This window comes from Rattus norvegicus, chromosome 10 (genome assembly GCF_021556685.1).
Source record: "Rattus norvegicus strain SHRSP/BbbUtx chromosome 10, alternate assembly SHRSP_T2T, whole genome shotgun sequence".
Classification (NCBI taxonomy): Eukaryota; Metazoa; Chordata; class Mammalia; order Rodentia; family Muridae; genus Rattus; species Rattus norvegicus.
Genome location: NC_141543.1, coordinates 60,384,421 through 60,408,792, shown reverse-complemented (window position 1 = coordinate 60,408,792; position 24,372 = coordinate 60,384,421). Strand labels below are relative to the sequence as shown.

General features: G+C 49.8%; 2 protein-coding genes across 3 annotated transcripts; one reads left to right on the top strand and one right to left on the bottom strand.

Annotated features, from left to right (window-relative positions):
• Nucleotides 1–1,576: 1,576 nt before the first annotated feature.
• Nucleotides 1,577–18,047, bottom strand: Zbtb4 (zinc finger and BTB domain containing 4). Of its 2 annotated transcripts, none has more exon segments than NM_001304352.1 (4): nt 1,577–6,046; nt 6,600–7,627; nt 7,996–8,062; nt 17,336–17,518. In NM_001304352.1, coding segments are annotated over 2 exon segments (2,955 nt in total). In that variant the 5' UTR covers nt 7,619–7,627; nt 7,996–8,062; nt 17,336–17,518; the 3' UTR covers nt 1,577–4,110.
• Nucleotides 18,048–21,561: 3,514 nt separating this feature from the next.
• Nucleotides 21,562–23,344, top strand: Slc35g3 (solute carrier family 35, member G3). The gene is made up of 2 exons (NM_001127658.1): nt 21,562–21,609; nt 22,058–23,344. The coding sequence occupies exons 1-2, from the start codon at nt 21,607–21,609 to the stop codon at nt 23,075–23,077; spliced, it is 1,023 nt and encodes a 340-aa protein (NP_001121130.1). The 5' UTR covers nt 21,562–21,606; the 3' UTR covers nt 23,078–23,344.
• The last annotated feature ends 1,028 nt before the right edge of the window (nt 23,345–24,372 follow it).

The following is a 24,372-nucleotide window of genomic DNA, read 5'->3' as shown; positions in this document are numbered from 1 at the left end:
GAGCTTACAGTCCAGGCTGGTCTTGAACTCTCAACAAGCCTCTTGCCTTACCCTTTCAGGTGCTGGGGTCGCAGTGTTTCACCACTATGTATGCCATTAATTTTTGTTTTGTCTTAAGACTGGGTCTCATATAGTCCAGGTTGGCTGAACTCACTACAGAGCTCAGAGCAACTTAAACTCCTGATCCTTCTGCCTCTTTCAAGAACTGGGATTATAGATATATATAGACATAAGTCACCAAGCCTGGTTTTTGTTTGTTTGTTTTGTTTTAGAACCAGTGTCTTAGTAAGTCCAGTCTGGCCTTCAAACTTAGTACAGTCTCAAACTTTGTCTTCTTGAAGTAACTGAGATTATAGGTACACACCCAACATGGTTTTTTTTTGTTTTTGAGGCGTGGTCTCACTTTGTAACCATGGTTAGCCTGGAGCTTGTTATGTAGATCAGGTTGGCCTCCAACTCCACTTGCTTCTGTCTCATGAGTGCTAGGATGAAAAGTGTCTAATTTTAAATTTGAATTAAGGCTTGGAGAGGGATGATTCCAAGGTTAGGAGTATTGGCTGCCCTTCTTCAGAACTAGGGTTTGACTGCTATTACCCACATGTGCAACTCCAGTTCCAGGTGGGTGGAACGCCCCCTTCCTGACCTCTTCTGGTACACATGTGGTACACAGACCTACATGCAAGCAAAACACTTAAAGGGAAAAAGTAGTTGAAGCTTGATACCTTTAAATTTTGTGTATCTCACAGACATCTAGATTTTCGGTTTCTGTTGAAAACATTTAGAAAGCTGTCGACATGCTGTTGCCTGCAACTTGCCGGAGCTTATCAGTGGCTGCCCACTCTGGTCAGGGTACTCACACCAGACAAGCTTTCATCTACCTGATCAGCCTTACTCACGCTCCCAGCTATTCCTCCATAAGGATGGATACCCAGCAGGCAAGATGAAGCCAAGGAGACAGGAGTGGAGGAAGGAGCTCTTATGTCCACGATAATCTCTGCCCTAGTGTACCTTCAAACCAGAAAAGAGTTGGACCTGGTTTAAGCAAAGGTTATTCTGGGACATAGAAATCTTGAACCTGGGGTTGGGGATTTAGCTCAGTGGTAGAGCGCTTGCCTAGCAAGCGCAAGGCCCTGGGTTTGATCCCCAGCTCCGAAAAAAAGGGGAAAAAAAAAAAAGAAATCTTGAACCTAACACTTACACCTAGCACTTAAGGATGTGTCTAAAAGTGTGTGTTTCGGGGAGACACTGCATTTTTTAAGAAGGGGCCTTGTGAGAAAGGGGCTATCCTGGAACTCTATGTAACTAAAGATGACCCTGAACTCCTGATCCTCTTGCCTTTACCTCTCATGTAGAGGTATGTGCCATCATGTTGGGCTGAGAACCAGATCTGCATTCTACCCAAGCTACCGTCTCCAGCTCCTGAGTCTCTACCTAGGGTCAGCTGGAGTCGAGGGATGTAAGTGCAGTGAAGCCCCTGGAGGCAACAGGCTACAGCTCAGGGTCCCTGCTGAGCAAAGAAAACAAATGCCTGCCCCACCCACCAGCCACACAAATGATCGCAACTGGCATCGCTGTGAGCAGAGTTCATTTGTCTTGTTGATTTATTGGCCTAGAGAATTGAAAACACACAAATCTGGAGATAAATATTGGTCAGATTCTCTAAATCTGGGTCCTCACTACGTATAGAGCTAGAGTCTGTAAAATTCTAAATCTTGCGTGCTGTGGCACAGAACCAGTAGCTTCCCACTTTTTCCCTTCTCCCCAGGTCACATGGGGAAAGAGGGCACAAACTGACAAGACTTGATCACCTCCAAATGACAAAATTGCAAAATCCCAAACTCCCAGCACCTGAAACTCAGGATATGGAGACCTTCCAGCTCAGATATATATTTTTAAGTTTCTGCTTTGCCACAACTGTTTGTCACCAAATTCTGGAAGCTATTGTCTTTACCCTTATTAAAAACAAAAACAAAACCCATTTATAATCTCAATTCTTCCAAATGGTCAGAATTTTGATCTATTCTGAAATTCAAATTCCCCAGTTCATTTTTACCCCTTCTCTCAAGACTTCCTCAGAGGAGGGCAATGAAGGTAGAGGGGACCTTTGTCATCTCTGCCCCCTGCCTTCAGGCCTTCCTCAGTCTCTCTTGTGGTTCCGCTGTATATATAGATATATTTATATATATAATTTGTGTGTAGATATATATATGTATTCTTTATTATGTATTTTTTGCAGTTTTTCTAAAGTGCCAGAAACAAGATTTATGGGAGTTTTTAGTGATTTTTTTTCTTTTTTTTTTCCATTTTTCCCTGTTTGAAACTTTTCCCCCCTTAAAAACTGGAACTTGGTACATTCAGTAGGAAATTCTTCACTCAGGCTGTAGCCAAGACCAAGAAAAGTGCAAAGAGACAGAGGAGGGGTGGAGTGACCCCCTCCGTGGTTAACATTCAGGAAGCCTGTCAAAAACCTCCCCTTCTGTATACTTGGAGGTTAGGAGGAGGCAGGAGGATGCTCCTGGCCTTCCCAAACTCACCTCCCTCCAAAAGCCATGATCTTGCCCTCTCCATAGCAAGTCAGAGGGCAGCCATCTTGGCCCCAGAAAACAGTAGCTGAAAGACTGTCATTTTGATTAAAACAGTCTTTCTCCTTTTGAAATCATACTCCTCTAACTCCCACATCAAATTTGTTCCCCCAAATTGGCTCTCCCTTTGTGAGCTGGTTCTTTCTTTGTGGGGGAGGGGAGATGGGTATATTGGAAATATCCATCTAATCACACATCAGGTCAGGGAGGCCCCATTTTCAAAGGGAATTAGGAACAAACATTTCTCTATTGTCCCTACTGGAAGGAAACATAGGACCCCTGACCAGGGTTAACTAGTGCAAATTAGGGATTAGGGACTATTTAAAAATCCCTGTGCCCCATTCCTAGGCTGGGATCTTTGGGTGTGGGAGACTTGAGATGGGGTATAAGGTGCTGTTTTGGAGGCAGAGTTGGTGGGGATACCCCAAAGCCCACCAGAAGAGGAAGATGGTTCCCTTAAAACCATCTGGAGTGATTGGTGAGGACAGTGACATCAGAGGAGACGGAATAAAGGTGAGGGTGGAGGTTCTGTGCAGATCTTGGGCTTACCCACACATCAAACCCCCATCAGTTTCTCTGGCTATTTGGTCTAATCTAGAAGAAACCATAGTGAGGGGTTGACACGGAGAAAGTAGATTCTCTTCTCCATTCTGTATGGAGTACTTCATACCTGGTGCTCGAATTTGGGTTATTCCCAAAGCAGCCACATATAAAGGCCAGAAGAGTTATGATCTATTCACCTCTTTTGTCTTGGAAGAATCTGGGGTCACTGGACTTGGGGTAAAGGTAGGGCCCAAGATTTCCCTGCCCTGTATTGAAAAAGTGCTCAGCCATAGGACACCTCCTGCCTCCTTATGACCTGGAATGGGTTAGGCCATCTCCAAAGTCTCGGAGTGCAGGAAGGAATATGGAAGATCCAAAGGCATGGAAGCCAAGGAAGGCATGGCATCTTAATATGAAAGAAACAAGGACAGAGAAACCCACCTTGGGAAGAACGGAATCCAAAGCCATGCTTCCAGGCTGGTGGGTCAGATATCACAATGGTCTGGTCCAGGCCTTGGGCCACAAAGAATGGAATGTGCTAGGAAGCATCTGGGGAAGGGCTTAGAGACAGCGTCAGAATGAGCAGGCATCATTAGGTGAGAGAGATAGATGGTTTCCCCCTAGGCTTACCAATTAGGGGAGCAGGTTAGACATTCAGAGCTGGTGGGGCTGTAAGTAGAGACTCAGAGAAGTATATTGCTCAGTTGCCCAAGGGCTGGAGAAGGGATGGGAGCTGGCTCTGCCCCTCACAGGGGCCATTCCCTGGAGAAGACTGAGAGGGAACAACCCAAAATCCCTTCTCAGGGAATGGGGAAACTACAATCACACAAAGCAGCCTGACTCCTGAGCTCCAGGGGCCCCCAAATCCCTGCACAAGAATGTTATGGGGCTCCCAAAGGACAGGGAGGCCAGGGAGCTGGGGGGAGAGGGAAGAGGGACTCAGGGAGGGTGGCATCTGGTAAGAGGGGGGATCTGGCCTTGGTGCTCACCCCACATCCCCCTTCTGGGTTCTCTCAACCCCTGTCATTTCCCCTACTCCCTTAGGGGGAACTGGCAGAGGAAGAGGGGGAGGTGGGGTTGGTGGAGTAGGTGGTGCTGTTTGAGGATTCACTGCGTAGCCAAAGACCCCCGGAAGGAAGGGAAGGGCCCCACCACCCTTTTCATCAGGTAGGACCATGTTGAGAGCAACTGGGAGAGCAGCCAAGTTGCTGAAGTTGTAAGGGTAGGCAGCAAGGAGCTGGGGGCCATAGACAAGTGGGTAGGGTTCAGGGTAGAAGGTGACTTTGGCAGTCCCCATCTCCTCCATCCGGTTTCCCTCGGAAGCTCCCACTGGCCCCTCATTCCCAGGTTTTCCTTTGCCAGCACCGGGATCCCGGCTACCTCCTATCAGGGCCAGGGGAAATTCCTGCACAGGTGGGTATACATAGCCACCCCCACCTGCTACTGGGGGTTCCTCACCCCCAGAGATGACCGGGTCCTGGAGTGAGGCAGACTCAGAAGCTTCAGCAGCAGCAGCAGCAGCACTACCACCGCCTGCCTCTCCACTGGATGAGGACACTTGCATCTCTTGGGGGGCTTCCTCCTTGACATCAGTGGGCCTGGTGCCAATGCTGCCTTTGGAATAGGCAATGACAGGTGTGGGAGTGCCCCCAGGCCGCTCCACAGCATGCCTCTGCCCATGTCGGTTCAGAGCAGCTGCCGTCTTGCACACCTTGGCACAGTGGGGACAGGTGAAACGGGTGGAAGACCTCCTGCCAGTCCTAGAGTTGTGCGAGCCCCCGCTATGAGCTTCCTGGTGCTTTCTCAGCTTCCTCAGAGTGGCAAAAGCCTGGGCACAGTCCCCACAACGGTGCCTACGCTCACCACGTCCTCGTCCTCCTGGGCCCTCCACTGCTGGGGTTTCCTCCCAGCCCCTTCGTTCCAGCTTTTGCCTCCAGCGAGGTGGTCTTCGTCCTCGGGGCAGTCCGCTCAGCCCGCTGGCAGTAGCTCCAGCCTTGCGCTTAGGCTTATATGAATAGTAGGGTCTCCAAAGCTGATCTTCCCCTCCAGCCTTCGATTCCTCTTGGTCCTCCTGGTCCTCCTCCTCCTCTTCTTCCTCCTCTTCCTCGCTCTCCTCTACTTCCTCTCCACTCAGTTCTCCCGGACGTAGGTCAGTTTCTGAGATGCGGCGCTTGACAATGGCCTCTTCCCCAATTCGCACAGTGATCTGACACAGTGGAGGTGGAGCCTGAAGCTGAGAAGAGCCTCGGCCTGTCCCTGTGGGGGAACCCCCACTCCCACTCACCCCACCCACGGGTTTGGCTGTGTAAGTCAGAGTCCTCCCAGCCCGCAGATTCCGGCCCTTGGCCTCCTCTGTGGCTGTGGCTGGCCCTGCAGCTGTGGCTGGGATGACAGCGGTGGAGGCTGGGCTGGTGGGTGTTGCTGCAGGCTCAGGGGGAGGAGGTGGGTACTCTCGTTTCTTGGGGGGTCTTGGGGGAGTCGTATAAGTGATGACTGAGGCAGCTTGGGACCCTCCTGTGCCGACTGGTCCACCCCCAGCTGCACCACTACTACTGCTCCCGTGGACAATGACTGAGGGAGCTGGATGAGCAAAGGTGATGACAGAGTGGGGAGGACCAGGTTCTGGGACGGATGGGAGTAGGGGTTGGGGGCTGGCTGGCATTACGGCGGGGACCGGTGTGTGGAGGCTTGGAGAAAGAGGGGCCTCAGGGGCTCCCTGACTGTAGGTCTTGTAGGGCCGCTTGGCTGCCCGCATAGGGAGCAGGCGGTACAGCTTGAGGGTATTAAGCTTGGGCTTGTAGCCTCCATTGGGTGTCTTCTCACTGGCTAGGAGGCCAGGGCTAATGCCATGGAAGGCTCGCTGGTGGGTCTTCAGGTTATAATAGGTCACAAAGGTTTCCCAGCAGAAGATGCACTGGTACCTGGGCCAGGACAGCAGGGAATAGGGCAGGAACAGAGCCACTTGAGTTAAAGGCCTTGAAGGCAGGGCCTCATCTTGCCCTGTCATCTGCAGCCCTCAGACCTGTAACTTCCCAGCAACTTGTTCATCCTCCCCCTCTGCTGCTTGCTGCACCCTCCAGCCTCTGGAGCAGGGCCAGACTAAGCTCAGCACCCTGACTCCTGCCAGCCTCTGTTGTTGTTGTAACATGGGAATAGGCCCATATTTTAGCCCCCAAAATGCCTTCTGTGGTAAAATGACAGAATGGTCATGCTAAGGAAATACTAGGTGTTGTTCTGTGTGCTCTAAATCCCACAGTCCTCTCCTGTGAGGGCAAATTTCTCTTTCCTTCCTGGCTTTTCCCACAACACCAAGCCTAGATGGGCACAATGCTGGCACAAAGGAACTGGGGCTGAAAGGAGGCAGTGCAGCTCTGGAGGCTGTAAGCAGGGAGGGACAAGGGCAGATCCAGTGAGGATAGCCCCCTTTCTAGACCCCTCTGCCCACCCCTCCCTTGTCCAACTCAGGTCACTCACCTGCGTTCCCCAGTGTGCCACACCTCATGCTTGGTGCGGTACTCAGCCAGGGCAAACACCTTCTCACAGTAGCGGCAGGGGTACTTCCTCCGCCATGAGTGTACATTGCTGTGCCGCTTCAGGCTGGACAGGGTCACGTAGGAACGCTCACAGGCTGCACACACATAGAGCACATGGCCGCCCACAACCTTCACCACATGCTCAGGGCCATCTCTGAAGCTCACTGGTTGTGGCAGGGCTGAGGCGTCCACTCCTGCAGGACCTCCAGGGCCAGAGCCCCCAGGTCCCAGCCCTGCAGACCCCCGAGTGTTGGACCCTCGTCGACACTGAGCCTCGTGGGTCTGCAGTCGCTTGGGATGGATGAAGCTTTTTCCACATCGGGGGCAAGGAAAGGGCCGCCGGGGCTGTGAGTCAGGAGTCAGGGGCTCAGCTTTGTCACCTTCCCATCCTCCATCTGTTCTAAGCCCTGGCCCCAAACTATCCTCATTAGGCTCTGAGGTGACCATGGAAGATGGGGCAGGTGGTACCCAAGTGTCACCTCCTTCCCCCAGGCCCTGTAGCCGAGAGATACCCAGCCTCCGGCCCAGAGCTCCAATCTCTGCCACAGCTGCCCCATCCCCGCCACCACCAGGGAGTGCAAGCCGGGCACTATAGATGAAGTTGAGGACATCAGAGAAGGCAGCTGCTGGGACCCCGGGCAACTCTAGCACCCGAGGAGGAGATGAAGAATGAGGAGAGGCTGGAGGGGGAGGAGAGGATGAAGAGGAGGCAGCTGTGGTGGTTGCAGGGCTGGGGGCTGAGCCACCAGTAACTGGTGGGAGGGGCAGTGGGGCTGAAGCTAGTAGAGCTTCTCTGAAGAAAGGACTAGAGGCGGCCAGCACACTGCGGTGAGCAGGGAACTTGGTGTCTCCTGCTATGAGGGTGACGTCACAGAAGAGGCCACGGAGCCGCTGCTCATTGAGCTGGCGCAGGACAGCTGGAGCATGGGATGGGTCCGTCACCTCTGCAGGGGGTGGCATGATGCCAGCCTAGACATAGGGAAAAGAGGTTAGGGAGAGTCTCAGAGGCTGGGCAGGGGTCAGGAGCTTCTGAAACCAGGAAGATAGATGGAGGACAGCAGTTAGAGACTGCTGGTCAGAATCTGGTGGAAGGTCACAGAAATGATGGGTTAACACACTAGGCCGCTTGGAATCAAACCAATATACAAGATCAGGATGTTTAACATCTGGGTCAGCAGAGGCTAGGGATACCTCAGGCCACAGTGAGGGGCAAGTGGTCATGACCTCCAGATTCACAATAAGCAGTAGAAAGGGAAACTCTCCACACCCAACCATTGTGGGGGGTCAGGGGGGTGAACAAGGTAGCTGCCTTTGCTGTCTTCCCCACACTTTCTCACCTGAGAGCATAGCCAACATGGAGCAGTGTAGTGGCTCAGCAAGTCCCTCCAGTCTGGCCTTTTCCTTCTGCAGAGAAACAGAAACTGTGTCAGAAATCAAGAGGAGACAGGAAGAGGGTCCGCACAAGGAAAGGATTCAGGATGTGGGCATGAGTCCAACAGTCAAAGACACTGGCTGCTCTGCAAGCCCTGATCCCTACCAGAGCCTGTCAGGCTACTTGGCCAAATCCAATCAGACCAAGGAGGCCACAAGATTATCGCTGAGCTTGCTCTGCCAGCCACAAGAGGTACAAGATGATTTGCATATCCCCAATTCACCTCAGAACAGTACAACAGAGCATTTCAATCCCACAGGTCCAAGGCCGCCTCAGCCTCACAGCCCACTTTAATCCCTTTGGCCCAGTCTTGGGACTCAGAGAAATCAAAGACTTGCACGTTTTTTGTTTTTGTTTTTTAAATCTCAGTGGGCTTATTTACATATCAAAATAGAGCCCCTCCCCCATTGGACTAACCTGATTAGATTTTTGCATTAGAAGAGTGCTTCCTCATATACACCACAGACCCAGATATCTTATCCTGGCATGTGTGTTGCCGGGTGGAGGTGGGGAGAGGGGTGTTCTAGGTACCAGGTGACCAATGACATGCATATATGCCTGCTTGCTCTACTCTCTTGAGGATACTTGGAAGGTAACCAGACCTAGAGTGAGAGGCTTTGGGTCCCATTCTTTGTTCTGAGACCTTTGGATTTTGGATTTTGTCTTTAAAGCTAGGACGGGGCACATGTAACCCACCTCATCTCTTTCTGAGAGGTTCAAATGGAACAGTAGGCAACCAAAAGGTGAGCTATGACAGTCACAAGCGAGCAGTTCCCAGCTGTGCAGCCACTGCAGTCTCAGGTTCCTATGTTTTCATTTGGAGATCTGAGTTCCAGAGTCACTCAGGTCCCTGATCCAAAGTCTGGCAGCAGTCAGCAGGGATGGCCTGGGTCCTTCTCATCTACCCTTAATGTACCCAGGAAGCTCTGGCCCCTTCCACACGACATGGGCGACACAATCACCAGTATCCCACACCCAAAACTTCTCATCTAATCTCAACACCCCAAAACACTCCTTCTTCAGTGATTACCCACACTATCTAAAGACTATACCTCACCTCATGATGCCGCAAGACACGAATGGCTGATACCTCTTCTGGGCGGGAGGAAAAACGGTGATAAACAGGGCAATAGTTGAAACCAAAGTTGTAACCACTATGCCAGGCACAGAGCAAGAGCCGAAGGGTTGCCCCGTTTGTTACTGCACTGTGGTTCGGCAAGAGTCCTGGGGACAGAGATCCTCCTCACCTGTTGCCTGGAGTCATTGTCTCTTACTCTCTTCTGTTTATTTATTTATTTATTTAAATGTACATTGATTGGTATTCTACCTGCTTGTCTATCTGAGTAATGGTGTCAGGTCCCCTGGAAGCAGAATTACAGGTGGTTGTAAGCTGGGGACTGAAGCTGGGCCCTCTGCAAAAGCAGCCAGGGTTTTTAGCCATGAAGCCATCTCTCCAGCCCTTCTGACTAGGGAGTCATCTATGATGGCCTCGGAACTGCATTTGCGTCATTTCATCTTTTCCCTCACCATTTAGCATGGGCTTCTCTACTTTAAGATGATAGAAACTTAGGCATGCTGGTAGCTTGCTCAAGGTTGTATAGCCAGTTAGCAGCTAGGCTGGGATCTGACCCTACAAAGTTTGGGTTCAAAGTCTCCAATGACTTTAGTACACCATGACAGAGGATGTTAATAGCCCCCACTGGAACACTGCTAGTCTACCTAGAACTTGGTGAAAATTAGGGGTCTCCTTCCTCAAGGAAGCCATGTGAAGAGAAGCAAAGTCAGTTTGACTCCAGTACCCATTCATCCCTGTACCAGGACTGCCCACCTTGCACCACATGTTACAAGAGGATGCCTACAGATATGCATGGTATGTGGCAAGGCCTATTGGTGTTTCTTAGAACTGCAGAGACCCAAAGCTGGCCTGGCTCTTAGCAATCACCCAGAATCATTACCACTACAAGTGTTGGAGCTGCCACTTGTTTATAGGCAAAGCATAGCATGTGCACACCATCTATCTTAACATTCACAATGGCCACTGTGAAGGAGTTAAACACTGCAAGCTCATCTGCAGGCCAAGGGGATGTACTGCTACAGCGTTCTGACCCTGGCATTGCTGCTAATTCCCCTGGAGTTTAGACCAGTTCAACTGCCCCATGGCAAGCCCTAAAATGAATTATGGGAGATGAAGACACCAACTATGTGATCCTGGAAAAGTTACTTAACCTTTATCTTAGTTTTCTTGTCTGAGGAACAGTTCCCACTGGGCAGGGTGGTTTTAAAGATAAAATGAGCTGGGTTGGGGATTTAGCTCAGTGGTAGAGCGCTTGCTTAGCAAGCACAAGGCCCTGGGTTCGGTCCCCAGTTCCAAAAAAAAAGAAAGAAAAAAAAAAAAGATAAAATGAGCTAATAACTCAGCCAACCAAGGATCAACAAAATTCCAAAACACTGGTCCTGCACTGAACACACACAGACTTGAATCTCTGGCCACTGTTCTCTACCCAACACAATAAGAACTACTTAGACAGGTGTGGTGGGACATGTATGTTATCCCAGCACTGAGGAGAAGAGGAAGAAGGATCACTGACGGTCAATGCCACCCTGATATACACACCAAGTATCAGGCTAGCAGAGCCAAATGGGGAGAACCCTGAATCGAAACAAATAAAATAAAAATTCCAAAAACAGTTTATATGGAATTTGTAAGGTATTAAACATTTTAAGTAGAGACAACAAGGTAGACAAGAGGACATGTGTAATTTAGATGCAGATACTTTGACAAACTGTTTACTTATTTTGAGACAGGGTCTCTTGCAGCCCAGACCTGAACTGATCAAGAATGGTCTTGCACTCCTTCCTGATCCTATCACCTCCACCTCCTCAGTGTTGGGAGTATAGAAATCCATCACCAGACATGATTTACTAGTATAACTAGTATATCCATACCCATGGGGCATTCTGGAACCAAGTTCTCATGGATACCTAGGGATGACTGTGCCCTGGAAATGGTAAGGAAAGGGATGGAAAAGAATAGGCAGAATGTGGGCTTCAAGATGAACTGGGTAGAGAGAGAGGGCTCAGCAGTTAAGAACACTGGCTACTCTCTCAAAGGATCCAGGTTTTATTTACAGCACCCAAATGGCAGCTCACAACTGTCCCGGAGGAATCTCATGTCTTCTGACCTCCACTGGCAGCAGATGGTATGTGTACATAAACATGCATGCAGGCAAAATACCCATACACATTAAACAAACATCTGAAAGAATGAGTTTGGCAGTTCTGTGAATTTTAAAGTTATTTGTTTGTGCTTGCTGTTTCTCTTGTAAAGGGTCTTAGCTACTTTGTGACTTCTTGGGTTTCCAACCCTTTATCCTTCCCCTACCCCAGCTCTCCCTCACCCCCTACCACTAGATGGGAGAAAAGAAGACACAGGGAAGAGAGAAAGATACACTCTGAGACTAACTTCTTCCTTCTTGTTTCTTCTTTGAACACAACTACTAACAATCTGTAACCCCTGAACAACCAACAGCCACCACCCACCCACCAGAGCCCTAGCACGTATAGACTCTCTGAAAAGTTCCCAGGATTCCAAACGTCACACAACTGCAGGAACTGTCTGCAGCTGGCAAAAACACGCCTCTGCTAGAGCACGAGGCAAATCATAGTCAGCTGCTGTAAAGCATCCCCATACCCCCACCACACACACACCTGGGATTAAAATGAAAACATATTCTTATAATATTTGTGGGGGTTTTTGTTTGTTTATTTTTAAAGATTTATTTATTTATTTCATGTATGTGAGTACACTCTCGCTGTCTTCAGACACACCAGAAGAGGGCATCGTATCCCATTACAGATGGTTATGAGCCACCATGTTGTTGCTGGGAATTGAACTCAGGACCTCTGGAAGAGCAGTCAGTGCTCTTAACCACTGAGCTATCTTTCCAGCTCTTGTTTTTTAAATGTTTAAAATTTTACTTACATTGGTGTTCTGCCTCCATGTTTATCTGTGCTAGGATATCATATCCCCTGCAACTGGAATTACAGACAGTTGTGAGTTGCCATGTAGGCACTGGGATTTGAACCCGGGTCCATTTGGAAGAGAAGCAAGTGCTCCTAATTGCTGAGCCATCTCTCCAGCCCTACTTCTATGTTTTTTGTTTGTTTGTTTGTTTGTTTTTTCTTTTTTTCGGAGCTGGGGACTGAACCCAAGGCCTTGCGCTTCCTAGACAAGTGCTCTACCACTGAGCTAAATCCCCAAACCCCTATGTTTTTTGTTTCTTTTACTTTTTTTTTTGACTTGCACTTCCAGCCCTGGTTCTCTACTCTAGACTGCCTGAGTGACCTCAGAGGTGTCACAGAGCTTGGATCTGAGCACATATTCCAGAATGCCTCAGCTCTTGCTGTTCTCCCCATGTGGAATGTTCTTTCCTCTGGATCGATTCATGTCCCATAATTCTACCTTCTGTGTACTTTGACTAGTCATCTGGCTTAGGGGGTCTACCCTGACCCCTTCTCACTTTTGAAAACTTCATAGCTCTCTGTTACTTTATTTCCCTTCACGCCACTTAGTAAACACACTGCTTATTTATCTCTAGAGTGTGGGCTTCGAGGAGGGACAGGGTACGATGAGTGTGTTGTTTACTCAAGTATCACGCATAAGGAGAGGTTAAAAGAGTTAGAGGCTGGAAGTCCAGGACAGAGGCAGGGCACTTGCCTAGCATCGCCTTGGGTCCCAGCCCATAATGAAGGAACAAGGAAGAAGCGCAGGGTTTCAGTAAATGAAAGAATTTGTGTTGGTGGCACCAGCACTCTGGAGGTTGGGTCATGAATTTGAAGTTAGTTTGGGCAATGTGAGATTTTTCTAGAACAGACAGACAAAACTATTCTCCCTGGAGCCTCTACTCTCAAGAAAGAAGCCATCTTCAGAGCTGAGGATGATGGCCATATCTTGACTTTTGGGACACTCAGTCTACCTGGTACATATCTAGAGGCTTGATATACATTATCTCATTTAATTATACCCTCAAAGCTGCACACAATAGGCCACACTAGGTTTTTATATTCTCCCAATTTTACAGAAAGGGAATAAACCTTATTGAAGGTAAGAGAGATTGTAAGTAACAGCCAAAATTTTAATCTGGGCTTGGATGACCCCAGATGCCAAGTCTTTCTGTCTGCCATACTGCTGGATCCTGCCCTGAGGAGCCTATAGCAGGCCAGCTGGTTACATAAATCACCACACCAACTCTCACATGCTAAGTGTTAACTGTGTCACATCTGACTCCACCCCTTCCCTTGTTCCTAAATCCAGCAGTCACCAGTCTGGCTAAAGCTGTATGGAAATGACCTGCAAGCCTTCTCAAGCCCCTCTGGCCTCCAAAGTAGTTCAAGACCCTGTTAGCACTCCCGTGGAGTGAATCAAGCATCGGAAAGGCTATCTGCCTGTATGTTTCTCTTCCACCAAGGGTCCTCAGCACTACCTGCACTTTAGTGTGACTCCTGGGTTGAACATGGTCTTTGGAAGCTGGGTCTGGTAGCTCATGCCTGTAACTCCAGCACTCAGAAGGCTGGAACAGGAGGATGTGAGAGTTCAAGGCTATCCTGGGCTCCTTATTGAGACTATCTTAAAAACACAAAAGCGGGGTTGGGGATTTAGCTCAGTGGTACAGCGCTTGCCTAGGAAGCGTAAGGCCCTGGGTTCGGTCCCCAGCTCTGAAAAAAAGAACCAAAAAAAAAAAAACCAAAAAACAAAAAACAAAAAACAAAAAACAAAAAAACAAAAGCTAGAGTGGTTAAGATAGCTCAAAGGGTAAAGGCATTTGCCACAGAAGCCTGGAAACCTGAGTCCCCAGGATCCACGTGGTAGGAGGGGAGGACCAACTCTTGCAAGCTCTCTTCTGAACTCCACATGTACACTGTGGCATGTGCTCACACACAAAGAAATGGAACTCAAAAACAAACAAACAAAAAAACCAAACAAGCAAAACCCCCAGGAAACCAGGGCTGGGGAGACAGCGCCATGAGTAACAGCACTTGAGTTCAAATCCCTAGCACCCACATAGAAAGCTGGGGCATGGCTCTGAACTTGTCACCGCAGGATTGGAGGGCAAGGCAGATTAAGGGCTCACTGGCTGGTCATCCTAGTCAAAATGGCAAATTTTAGGTTACTGTCAGACCCTTTCTCAAGTCAATGAAGCCAAAGGAAATAAAAGACAAGCAATGTCTTGCTCTGGCCTCCACATGTGCAGTAAACACTTGAATCCCCATATTCAAGTGCAACACTCACTCGCACACACACTCACATATTCACACACACATACACTCACACACACATATTCACTCACACACTCATACTCACAACACTCGCATACACTCACACGCACACTCACGCACATACATACTCACACGCTTTTAATACCCTTTTCTTGGCCTCTTCCCAACATCTCTATAAACTGTTAGGACTGAACTTAAATGCTTTTCCTTGGGTTGGGGATTTAGCTCAGTGGTAGAGCGCGCGCTTGCCTAGCAAGCACGCAAGGCCCTGGGTTCAGTCCCCAGCTCCAGAACCCCCCCCAAAAGAAAACCCAGAACTTCATGAAAGAGAGAACAGAAATAAATTAATTAAAAAAATGCTTCTCCTTTACCCTCTATCACCCATGGGACAAGGACAATCTCTCCTGATTATTCAGTGTCCCAAAGCTAGCACCCAGAAGACAAAGCCTCAAACCCTGGGCTGGCACTCTTGAGAGCACTGCCCATGAGGACTGGTCCTCTAAAACAGTTTGGTGAAGGGCAGGACGGACAGCCCAGCAGTTAAGAGCACTTGTTCTGGGGTTGGGGATTTAGCTCAGTGCTAGAGCGCTTGCCTAGCAAACGCAAGGCCCTGGGTTCGGTCCCCAGCTCCGAGAAAAAGAAAAAAAAAAAAAAAAAAGAGCACTTGTTCTTACAAAGACTCAGGTTTAATTCCCAGCATCCATATAGTGACCCAAAACCATCCATAACTCCAGCTAGAGGCTCCAATAACATCTGACCTCCTCAGGCACTAAGCATACATGTGGTGCACAGACATACATATGCATAGACATGTGGTGCAAAATATTCATATACATAATTAAATATTAAAAATTAAAAATTAAGAACTGTCCTGCTGAGACAGGTATGATAATCTAAGCCTGCAATCTCAGTATTCAGGAAGGTGAGGCAAAAGGCTTGGAAAACACTAGATGCTCGGCTACAGAGTATGTCCCTGTCTCAAAAAAAAAACAAAAAAAAAACAAAAATGGTGGCGTGTGTGCCGTCATGTGCACGCTGAATGTTCCCAAAAAGCAAAAGGCAGCACAGTACAGAAGTCAGGAGTACAGACTCTGGAGCCTGAGCACCTCTCACAAACAAGTGACTTGGGGCAAAGGATTTAATCCTCTGGGTTTCAGCTGCTTTGCCTGAAGGAGTGAGGTGGTCCCAGTGCCAGGGTGAAGACAGATGAGTGGCAGTACATAGAAACCTGGGAGCAGAGGCTACAGTTAATGTGAACCAACTGTTTATGACTACTGTTACTAGTGAAACTGGGAGCCGGGGATTCTCTGCAACAGGACCGACAGGGGCTGGTACTGGCATAGTTCTCAATTTGTTGCTATATATCAGGTCTATTTTCCATATGCTGTTGCAACTTCAGTAAGGTGGGTCATTAGCTCCATCTCACAGGCACTCAGAAAGTGTTGCAGTGAGGAAGTTGTGGAGGCAACAGACCACTTCAGCTCTGATGTAAGTCTTGCACCTGTCCCACAGGCCTCATAGGCAGGCAGCCTCCCTCATCCATTCCCGAGGATATAGCCATAGAGTCTTCCCGCTCCTGTATGTGTACACACAGCCTAGATGGCGTGCACAAACAGAGTGAGTGTACATGTGTCTCTCCCACATGCACTGAAGGGCCCAGGCCCCAAAGGTAAGAGGAACCTGTTCCGAAGAATCTGCTTAGTGAGCAAATTCTGTCCAAAGCCATTTTACTGTCCGGGGAGTAGGGCTTCGTGTGCGTCAGAGATACTGGAAAGGGGGGCAGAGAAAGGGAGAGGGCAAGGCAGGAGGAGACTAAAAACTCTGTGATCCCTTTTTCCATTTTAGTGACAAAAGTCACACCCGGCCTTTACATAAACATGACCCAGGAGCCGCTCTGTCTAAGCTCACTTCCCTTGTGGGAGCCAGGACTTTTCCTCCCTGTGGCCCTAATGTTCTGGGTGAGGGCAAGCACAGAGACTCTGCAAAAGGAGAGCCATACCACCCAATAGCACCCATGCCTGCCCTTCTTGACCTGCCTAATATTTATTTCCCAACTTTCCCATAACATCTCCTGGGCAGCCCTACACCCGTCACTTAAGCACACAGAAGGTAGGCATGTGCACACACAAAGCTTTCCACTGGTCTCCTGGGTCTGCGGCCCACACTGCCCTTGTCACGCCACCTCCTCCTAAGTGTTTTCTGACCAGCTTGTCTCCCAGCCCAACAGCCCAGACAGGCTCACACAAACAACGTCACAAAAGAATCCCGTGGAGAATGTTGCAAACACGCAACCTTTCCCGTGCTTGGCTGCCCATGATCCCATAAACACATCTTGCATGTCCCACCCAAAACCCCTCACCTCACACCAGTGACAGCTGACCCACAGGCTTCAGTTTCTCATGTTCCTGATGATTATTAGGTCTGAGTTCCAGACATGCATCCCCCACGAAACTCGCTCATCACAGACACACAAATCCATCCGCCTTTCTGTCCTCTACACAACTGGACCACACCTCATCAGGACTACAGAAATGGAACTCAGGCGTGATACCTTTTGATTCAAATGTCCACAACTTACAGTACTCTTCAAATGGGTATGTATGTCCTGCATTCTGGTGCCCACCATAACCCACGCACATACACAGGCGCGCGCATGCACACACGCGGACACACACACACACACACACACACACACACACACACCATGCCAGCTATTCAGAAAACAAACATAAACATTCATATGTGCAACATAAGACATACATATAAGAAAACATGCTGACAAAAACTATATACACAACCTCAGACACCACACTTAAGGTAGCTGTCACCTAAAGCCACAGAGCCATATCTTGTAATTCTGAACCAATAAGTACCCCTTCTGGCTTTCTATCTCTATGGATCAGGGAGGGCCCTGGCAGACCCCTCGGTGCCAGACTGGCAAACGGTGTTGCCCAGGAGCAGTAGTTTACCTTGCCCCACAGCACCGCAGGAGGTACAATCTCCAGGACTCACAGCAACAACCCTGCCCCGACGGCGCGGCGGTTCTGGGTCCCTGCTCGCACTGCGCACCCTGCACACCCCAACTCTGGGGCGCTCAGAGGGCCACCCCTCCCCCTCTCTGCCTGGCTCCTACGCCATCGCCCTCCCAGCAGCTTGCAGCGCTTGCCCGGGATCACACCCGCCCCACCCCACCCCCAACCTGCCCCACAGAGGGAGGGGGCATTGGGCTGCAGAATTTAACCCTTCCTAGGTGGAGTGATTACGACCCTCTTCTCGGCCCCAGGAGACCGAGTCCCCCAGTCGCGGCTCGCTGGACGCCATACCAGGGCGCCCTTAAGTTGCTCCCCAGCGCCGTGCGCGTTCAGGGGCGGGGCCTATTACAGCCCCCGACCCCTGCGCCCCTAGATCAACCTGGAAGGGGAGCGGTCGCGGGGCGCGGCTCCGGCCCCTGCGGCGCCGGGCAGCGGAGAGGGGCATCCTCCCTAGCCCTGCCCCGTTCGCCCCGGGGCCCACCTGACTGCGATGGCGCCTCGTCCGCCAGGCCCGGCTCATCCCCGTGGCCACCCCCGGCCGCTTGGGTTTCGCCCTCCTTGGGCTTCGGCTCCGGCTCCGGTCCCGGCCCCCCCCAGCGCCCGGCCCCGGCCCAGCCCCACCGCCGCCGCCGCCGCCGCTGACATCATCGGCTCCCCCCCCCGCCCCGGTCCTCCCCCCACCCCCACCCCCGGAAACAGTCCCCCCCCAGTGCTGCCGCTGCTGCCGAGAGGAAGCCAGCAAAGCGCAGCCAACACCGACTCAGGACTCTGTAGTCTGATGGCCGAGGCCCGGCGGATCCCGCACAGGGAAACGACTCAGGGCCTCCCGCAGGGTGCACACCTTGCGGGGCAGTGACTGGACTGCATTGCCCTAGACCACTCACTCCCTGGGAAGGGACTCAACCCTACGCCCGCCCTTCCCTCTGTACACCCTTCACTCAGGGGTCACATCACCTCGAACACGTCGAGCACGCTATGTGTGCACATTTGTTCACCACATACACGCACACCACACACCTTCTCTGGAGCCGCAAACGTACAACATGGCAGATTCAAATGTGGGCCCAGGGGAACCTATAGATCCAAAGTGAGCATCCTCACAACCCTGGGGGCACCCACCTTCAGGAATGCCTAAGGTAGACCCACTGGCAAGGAAGAGCTCAACCCCGTAGAAAGGAGGATCATTAGCACAGATAAACACAAAGCTTGGAACTTCACCTCCACCAGTGGAAAGATTCACTTCTGTGTCCTTGCATATAAATGCAGAGGCCTTGGCGAGGGCTTCCGGGCACAACACTAACCACACACCGGTGGAAGCATGAGAAATGTGGCATACATAGAAACATTCCTGAAACCTCAATGGGACAGTCCTCTAAGACTGCTCCCTGGTTGCAAAATTACAAACTCTGGAGAGGCCTGGCATGATGAGGCTGCGGAGGCAAAGGCAGGTGGATTTATGTGACTTGGAGGCCAACCTGATCTAAGCAGCAAGGTCCAGTCAGCCAGGGCTACATAGTGAGGTCCCTAGCTTGAAAAACAAAACAAAACAAAACAAACAACCCCCTAAAGAAACAAAAACAACCACTTCTGGGGAAAGAGGAGCAAACTCTCCCTGTAGAGCATGGTACAAGCCTGTAATGCCTGCACTAGGGCAGCAAAGTGGAGACCGCTGCAAGCTCAAGTACATGCTGGTCTATTAGCAAGTCCCAAGCCACTCAGCCTATACAAGCCTTACAGCAATAAAAACCCACCCTCACACTCCTTCAAACACCTGTGCCCCGTGCTTATAATCCCAAGCACTTGGGAGAGAGTGGCATGAGGACCAAGATTTCAACGTCAGATTCCACAGGGTACATATTGGAGACCAGCCTGGGCAAAAATCAAAACAAACAGACAAACAAAGAAAAATCCCCTGAGGCCTAGAGAAAATGCTCAATGGTTACAAGAGAGAACTGCTCTTGCAGAATACCCAAGAGTTCGATTCTCCCCAACATCCAAATTCACAACCCCCTATAACTCCAGCTCCATGGGATCTGATATCTCTGGCCTCTGCAGGCTCCTGAGTTCATCCACATACTCCCATACAGACGTATATACATAGTTAAAAATAAACTAAATTTGGGGGTTGGAGAGATGGTTGAACTTGCACACTTGCATGAACATAACCACATACACTCTTCTTTTCTTTCCCATTTTTTTTTTCTCACTGTGTAGTTCTCACTCCTGACTGGCATGGAACTCACAATATAGATCAGGTTGGCCTGGGACTCACAGGGATCTGCATCTGCCTTCCAAATGTAAGGTGTGAGTCACCACACCTGTCCACACACCAAATATTTTAAAAAAGAAACTGAGGCTACAAAGATGGCTCAGTGTTTAAGGGTACTGTTACTTTTTCAGATTCAAATCTCAGAACCCACATGGTGGTCTACAAACACCTGTCTGTAGCTCATTTCAGGAGAGCTGACATCTTCTTCTGACCTCCAAGGGTACCAGGCAGGCAAGTGGCATACAAACATGCAAGCAGGCAGAACACTCACCCACACAAAGTTAAATCTAAAAAGAAGAACAAACAAGGCAGATATAGCTCACTTGGTAAAGGCCTGTCACACAAGCATGAAGACCTTGGTTTGAGCCCCAGAACTCATTAAAAAAAAAAAAAAAATAGGTGAATCCCAGGAGCTCTCAGGTCAGTCACTCTGGAGTTTACAGAAGCACAGAGCAAAAGACTGTCTCGGACAGGGAGGAAGTAAGTATTGCTGGCTTCTCCAACCTCCACGTTGTATTACACGTGTGTGCCCACAATATATGGCAGAACATGTTCACTCAGAAACAAAGAAAGACAGACTGACAAAGAGAGGAGAGAGAAAGAGGGATGGTGAGGAGGAAGAAAGGGGGAGGGAGGGAGAGAGGGAGGGAAAGGAAGGAAGGAAGAAAAGCCAAGTAGGGACGTTGTATGCCTCAGAAAATAGAGGACAGAGAGGCAGGTGGATCCCTCGAAGTCTCTGACCAGTCATCTAACCTCCTGAGCAAGTTTTTGCCACTAAAGACCATGTTTAGGGCTGGAGAAATGGCTCAGTGGTTAAGAGTATTGTGATTGCTCTTCCAGAGGTCCTGAGTTCAAATCCCAGCACCCACATGGTGGCTCACAACCATCTGTAATGAGATCTCATACCTTCTTCTGGTGTGTCTAAGACAGCTACAGTGTACTCATATATATTAAATAAATAAATCTTTTTAAAAAAGACCATGCTTAAAAAATGAAAAAAAAAAAGTGGACAGAACCTTAAAAATTAAAAAAAGCGGGCTGGAGAGATGGCTCAGCGGTTAAGAGCACCCGGCAACTCTACCAGAGGTCCTGAGTTCAATTCCCAGCAACCACATGGTGGCTCACAACCATCTGTAAAGAGATCCAATGCCCTCTTCTGGTGTATCTGAAGACAGCTACAGTGTACTCATATATAATAAATGAATAAATCTTTAAAAAAATTTTTTAAAAAGCCTGAAGGGCTGGAGAGATGGCTCAGTGGTTAAGAGCACTGACTGCTCTTCCAGAGGTCCTGAGTTCAATTCCCAGCAACCACATGGTGGCTCACAACCATCTGTAATGAGATCTGATGCCCTCTTCTGATTGTCTCTGAACAGCTACAGTGTATTTATATATAATAAATAAATAAATCTTTAAAAAAAAGCCTGAAGAGAAATACCTAATGTTACCCTTGGGCTTTTTGGGACATGAACACACACATACACAGAAACCAAAAAGCAATAGTCCTTGTAAAATGATGCAAAAGGTAAACGAAAGAACCAAACCAAAAGCAGTTTCAGTGTAGGGGAGGGGGGTGGGGAAAGAGAGTGAGAATGAACTTGGAGTCATAGCAACAAAGGCAGAAAACCAGCCTGGAGTGGTGGTCTGCTATAATCAGCCTGGACAACATAGTGAATTCCAGAATAGCCTGGCCTATAGAAAGAGCCTCTTTACCCTCTCACCCTCAAAATTCACTCTAAACCAAAAGGAAACAAACCAACCCCCCAATATAAACAACAACAACAAACCCAAGCTGGAATTAATGAGAGAATAGTCCCTGCCCCCTCGGGAAGGTTCCAGGGAAGAACCCCAGCCCCATTCCAAGCAAGTCACAATGGCTGAAGCTCTGCGGGGGACCAGGCAACCCGACCCAGGAGGAGAGGAGGAAGTCCAAGAAGAGATGGTGAGTATTTGGGGCAAAGGGGGAACTGGGGGCAACATTCAGTATCTAGATGTTCCTCTTCCCTTCCTCCTCTAAATTTCCCAGTGGCCCTGGCGACACCAACAAGTGAGATCCATAATGGTGGACCCACAAATCCCTGGAGCCTGTGACATCACAGCTCTGAAGCTAACTCCCTTTCCTCAGTCGAGCAGAGTATCCCTGGGTCCTCTTTTTTTTCCTCCCAGGAACAACGACCCAGAGAAACTCGATGCTCCAGGACTATTCACTACCTGCCTCCTGCTTTAGATGCTCAAGGCCCACTCTGTACCACCTCATCCATCTTCAGGTCCTTTCTAGCTCCTAGGAGTTCTTCCATCCTGAAGGGTCCACGATCTCAGCCTACCACTCACCCTACCTCGTTGCCCAGGCTGTGGTTGCCCTCCTGTCCAAGCTCCTTTCTCCCTAACAGGCTGCCAGTCATCCCTATTTCAACTTACCTGACTTCACCCAGCCATCGCCGCCCTCCACTCCATCCAGCCTCACTTCGAACCATCACAATCGCTGCGGGCCCTCCAATGCCACCAAAGGCCTGTTTGTGGCCCTGCTGGGTGGAGGCCTGTCTGCTGGCTTCGTGGGCCCATTCTCCCGTATGGCTTACCAGACATCCCAATTGCCCTCATTGGAGCTGCTCATCTTTCGATGCCTCTTCCACCTTCCCATCGCTTTGATACTTAAGTTTCGTGGTGATCCACTGCTGGGACCTCCTGATGTTCGGGTTCGGGCCTTCCTTCATGCCATTCTCAATGTCCTCAGCATTGGCTGTGCCTACAGTGCCGTTCAGGTGGTGCCCGCCGGCAACGCAGTCACTGTTCGAAAAGGTTCTTCCACCGTGTGCTCGGCCCTTCTTGCACTCTGCCTCGAGAGCCAGCGTCTCAGCGGCTATGCCTGGTGTGGTCTGTTTGGCAGCACCCTTGGACTAATCATCATTGTGGGACCTGGACTAGGGACATTGCAAGAGGGGACTACTGGCCTCTACACAGCCCTGGGCTATGTACTGGCTTTCCTGGGAGGTCTGGCTCTGTCGCTGGGGCTGCAGGTTTACCGTTCTCTACACTTCCCCTCCTGCCTACCAACTGTGGCCTTCCTATTTGGCCTGGTGGGGCTAATAGTCTCTGTACCAGGCCTCTTTGTGCTACAGACCCCCGTGCTACCACAAGACACTCTGAGCTGGAGCTGTATGGTGGCAGTGGGGCTCCTTGCGTTGGTTTCCTTTGTATGTGTAAGCTATGCAGTCACCAAGGCCCACCCTGCCCTGGTATGTGCTGTCCTGCACTCTGAGGTCGTGGTAGCCCTGATGCTGCAGTATTACGTGCTCTATGAGACTGTGGCACCTTCTGACATCATGGGAGCAGGGGTTGTGTTGGGCAGCATTGCCATCATTACTGCCCAGAACTTCAGTTGTGATAAGGAAGGGCAAGTGGAGGAGTGAAATCAAACTTGAGAGCCTGGGGGAGGGTGGGACAGGGGTAAATAGGAGAGACAGGAATAAAAACCATGGAAGAACAAATGCCTGGCAAAGAACTGGTGTGGAGGACCAGTGAGAAGGCTCAGCAGGTAAAGGCTAGTGCTACCAAGCTTGCTCTCACATGGTAGGTAGATGGAGAGAACCGACTTCTACAGATTAGATTATCCTCTCTATACATGCGCTGTGGCATGCTTACACACAGAATAAAAAATATTAAAAAAAAAAAAAAAACAAAAAACAAAATGGTGTGGAGAGGAATGCCCTAGGAGGGTGACTCGGGGCTAGGTGGAGAGGGAAGACGGGAAGCAAGTACAGGAACCAGAGTATGGAATTTGGGCTGGTTACAGAGAATAAGGTTATAATTAAGCAGTGATGTCTCAGATCCAAAGGACTAAGGAAGCCTGGTAGTGGGCTATGGGGATTAATCCCACAGGCAGGAAAGAGAAGAGCACTGGAGATGAAGAATGAAGAATGCAGTTTGTCAGGCAAACAGCCAGCACTGGGGGAGGGGAATGTCTTTTCCCTTTGGCGGTATTTTGCTTTCCTCTGTGGTGATGCTCCCTGTCCTCAGTGGTGGTGCTCCCTGTCCAAGTGGTGACGTAACATTGACATCAAGCATGAGTCACTGTGGTTGGCTGTACAGTGCTTTGCTTTGGAAAGGGTGGAAACACGCTCTTATTGGAGAATCCCTTGAAACACTCAGCCACCACCTCATTTCTGAAGTAGTCTGGAAGGTGTAGGATTTCCTAAAAGTTCACATTCCTTGACCCCAAATTCCCCAAGACATTCGTATTCTGCCCCACCGCTAATCTGCTTTTCTCAGATTGTCGCGGTCGCGTGATCTGCTGCTCCGAGTTGAAGCCATCCTACTTTCATAATAGGCCTCCTGGCTCAGGAAAGGCTTGGGCGGGATATCTAGCGCCAAGGTTCCGTAAAGCTCTCTATTAGAGGACTGGCGGTGCCCCATCACCCTGGGAGGCCTCTCCACAAATATCGGCTACTTCCAATTGATTGGACGCGCCATCTTGTCTGCTTATGCATATTCAGAGGATCCTGAATATTCATGAGCGAGGGCCGTGCGGCCCCTCCCTCCAACCCTCCCCCGGAACAAGCTCCGGAGAACCCGACAGGCCCCGCCTTCTTTACCGATGCGTAGAACAAACCATTTTCCGGGTTGGGGGGGGAAATTAATGAGAGACTTTAGCTGAAAATGAGCATGGACGCCAAAGCTGAGTAAAGATGGCTTAACTTTATCCTCC

Excerpts from the sequence above, each read along its gene's own strand:
- Zbtb4 (XM_087570442.1), bottom strand. The coding sequence starts at position 7,618 with ATGCCACCCCCTGCAGAGGTGACGGACCCATCCCATGCTCCAGCTGTC. Across the intron at positions 6,047-6,599 it reads TGGCACACTGGGGAACGCAG|GTACCAGTGCATCTTCTGCT; the intron begins GTGAGTGACCTG and ends GTCCTGGCCCAG.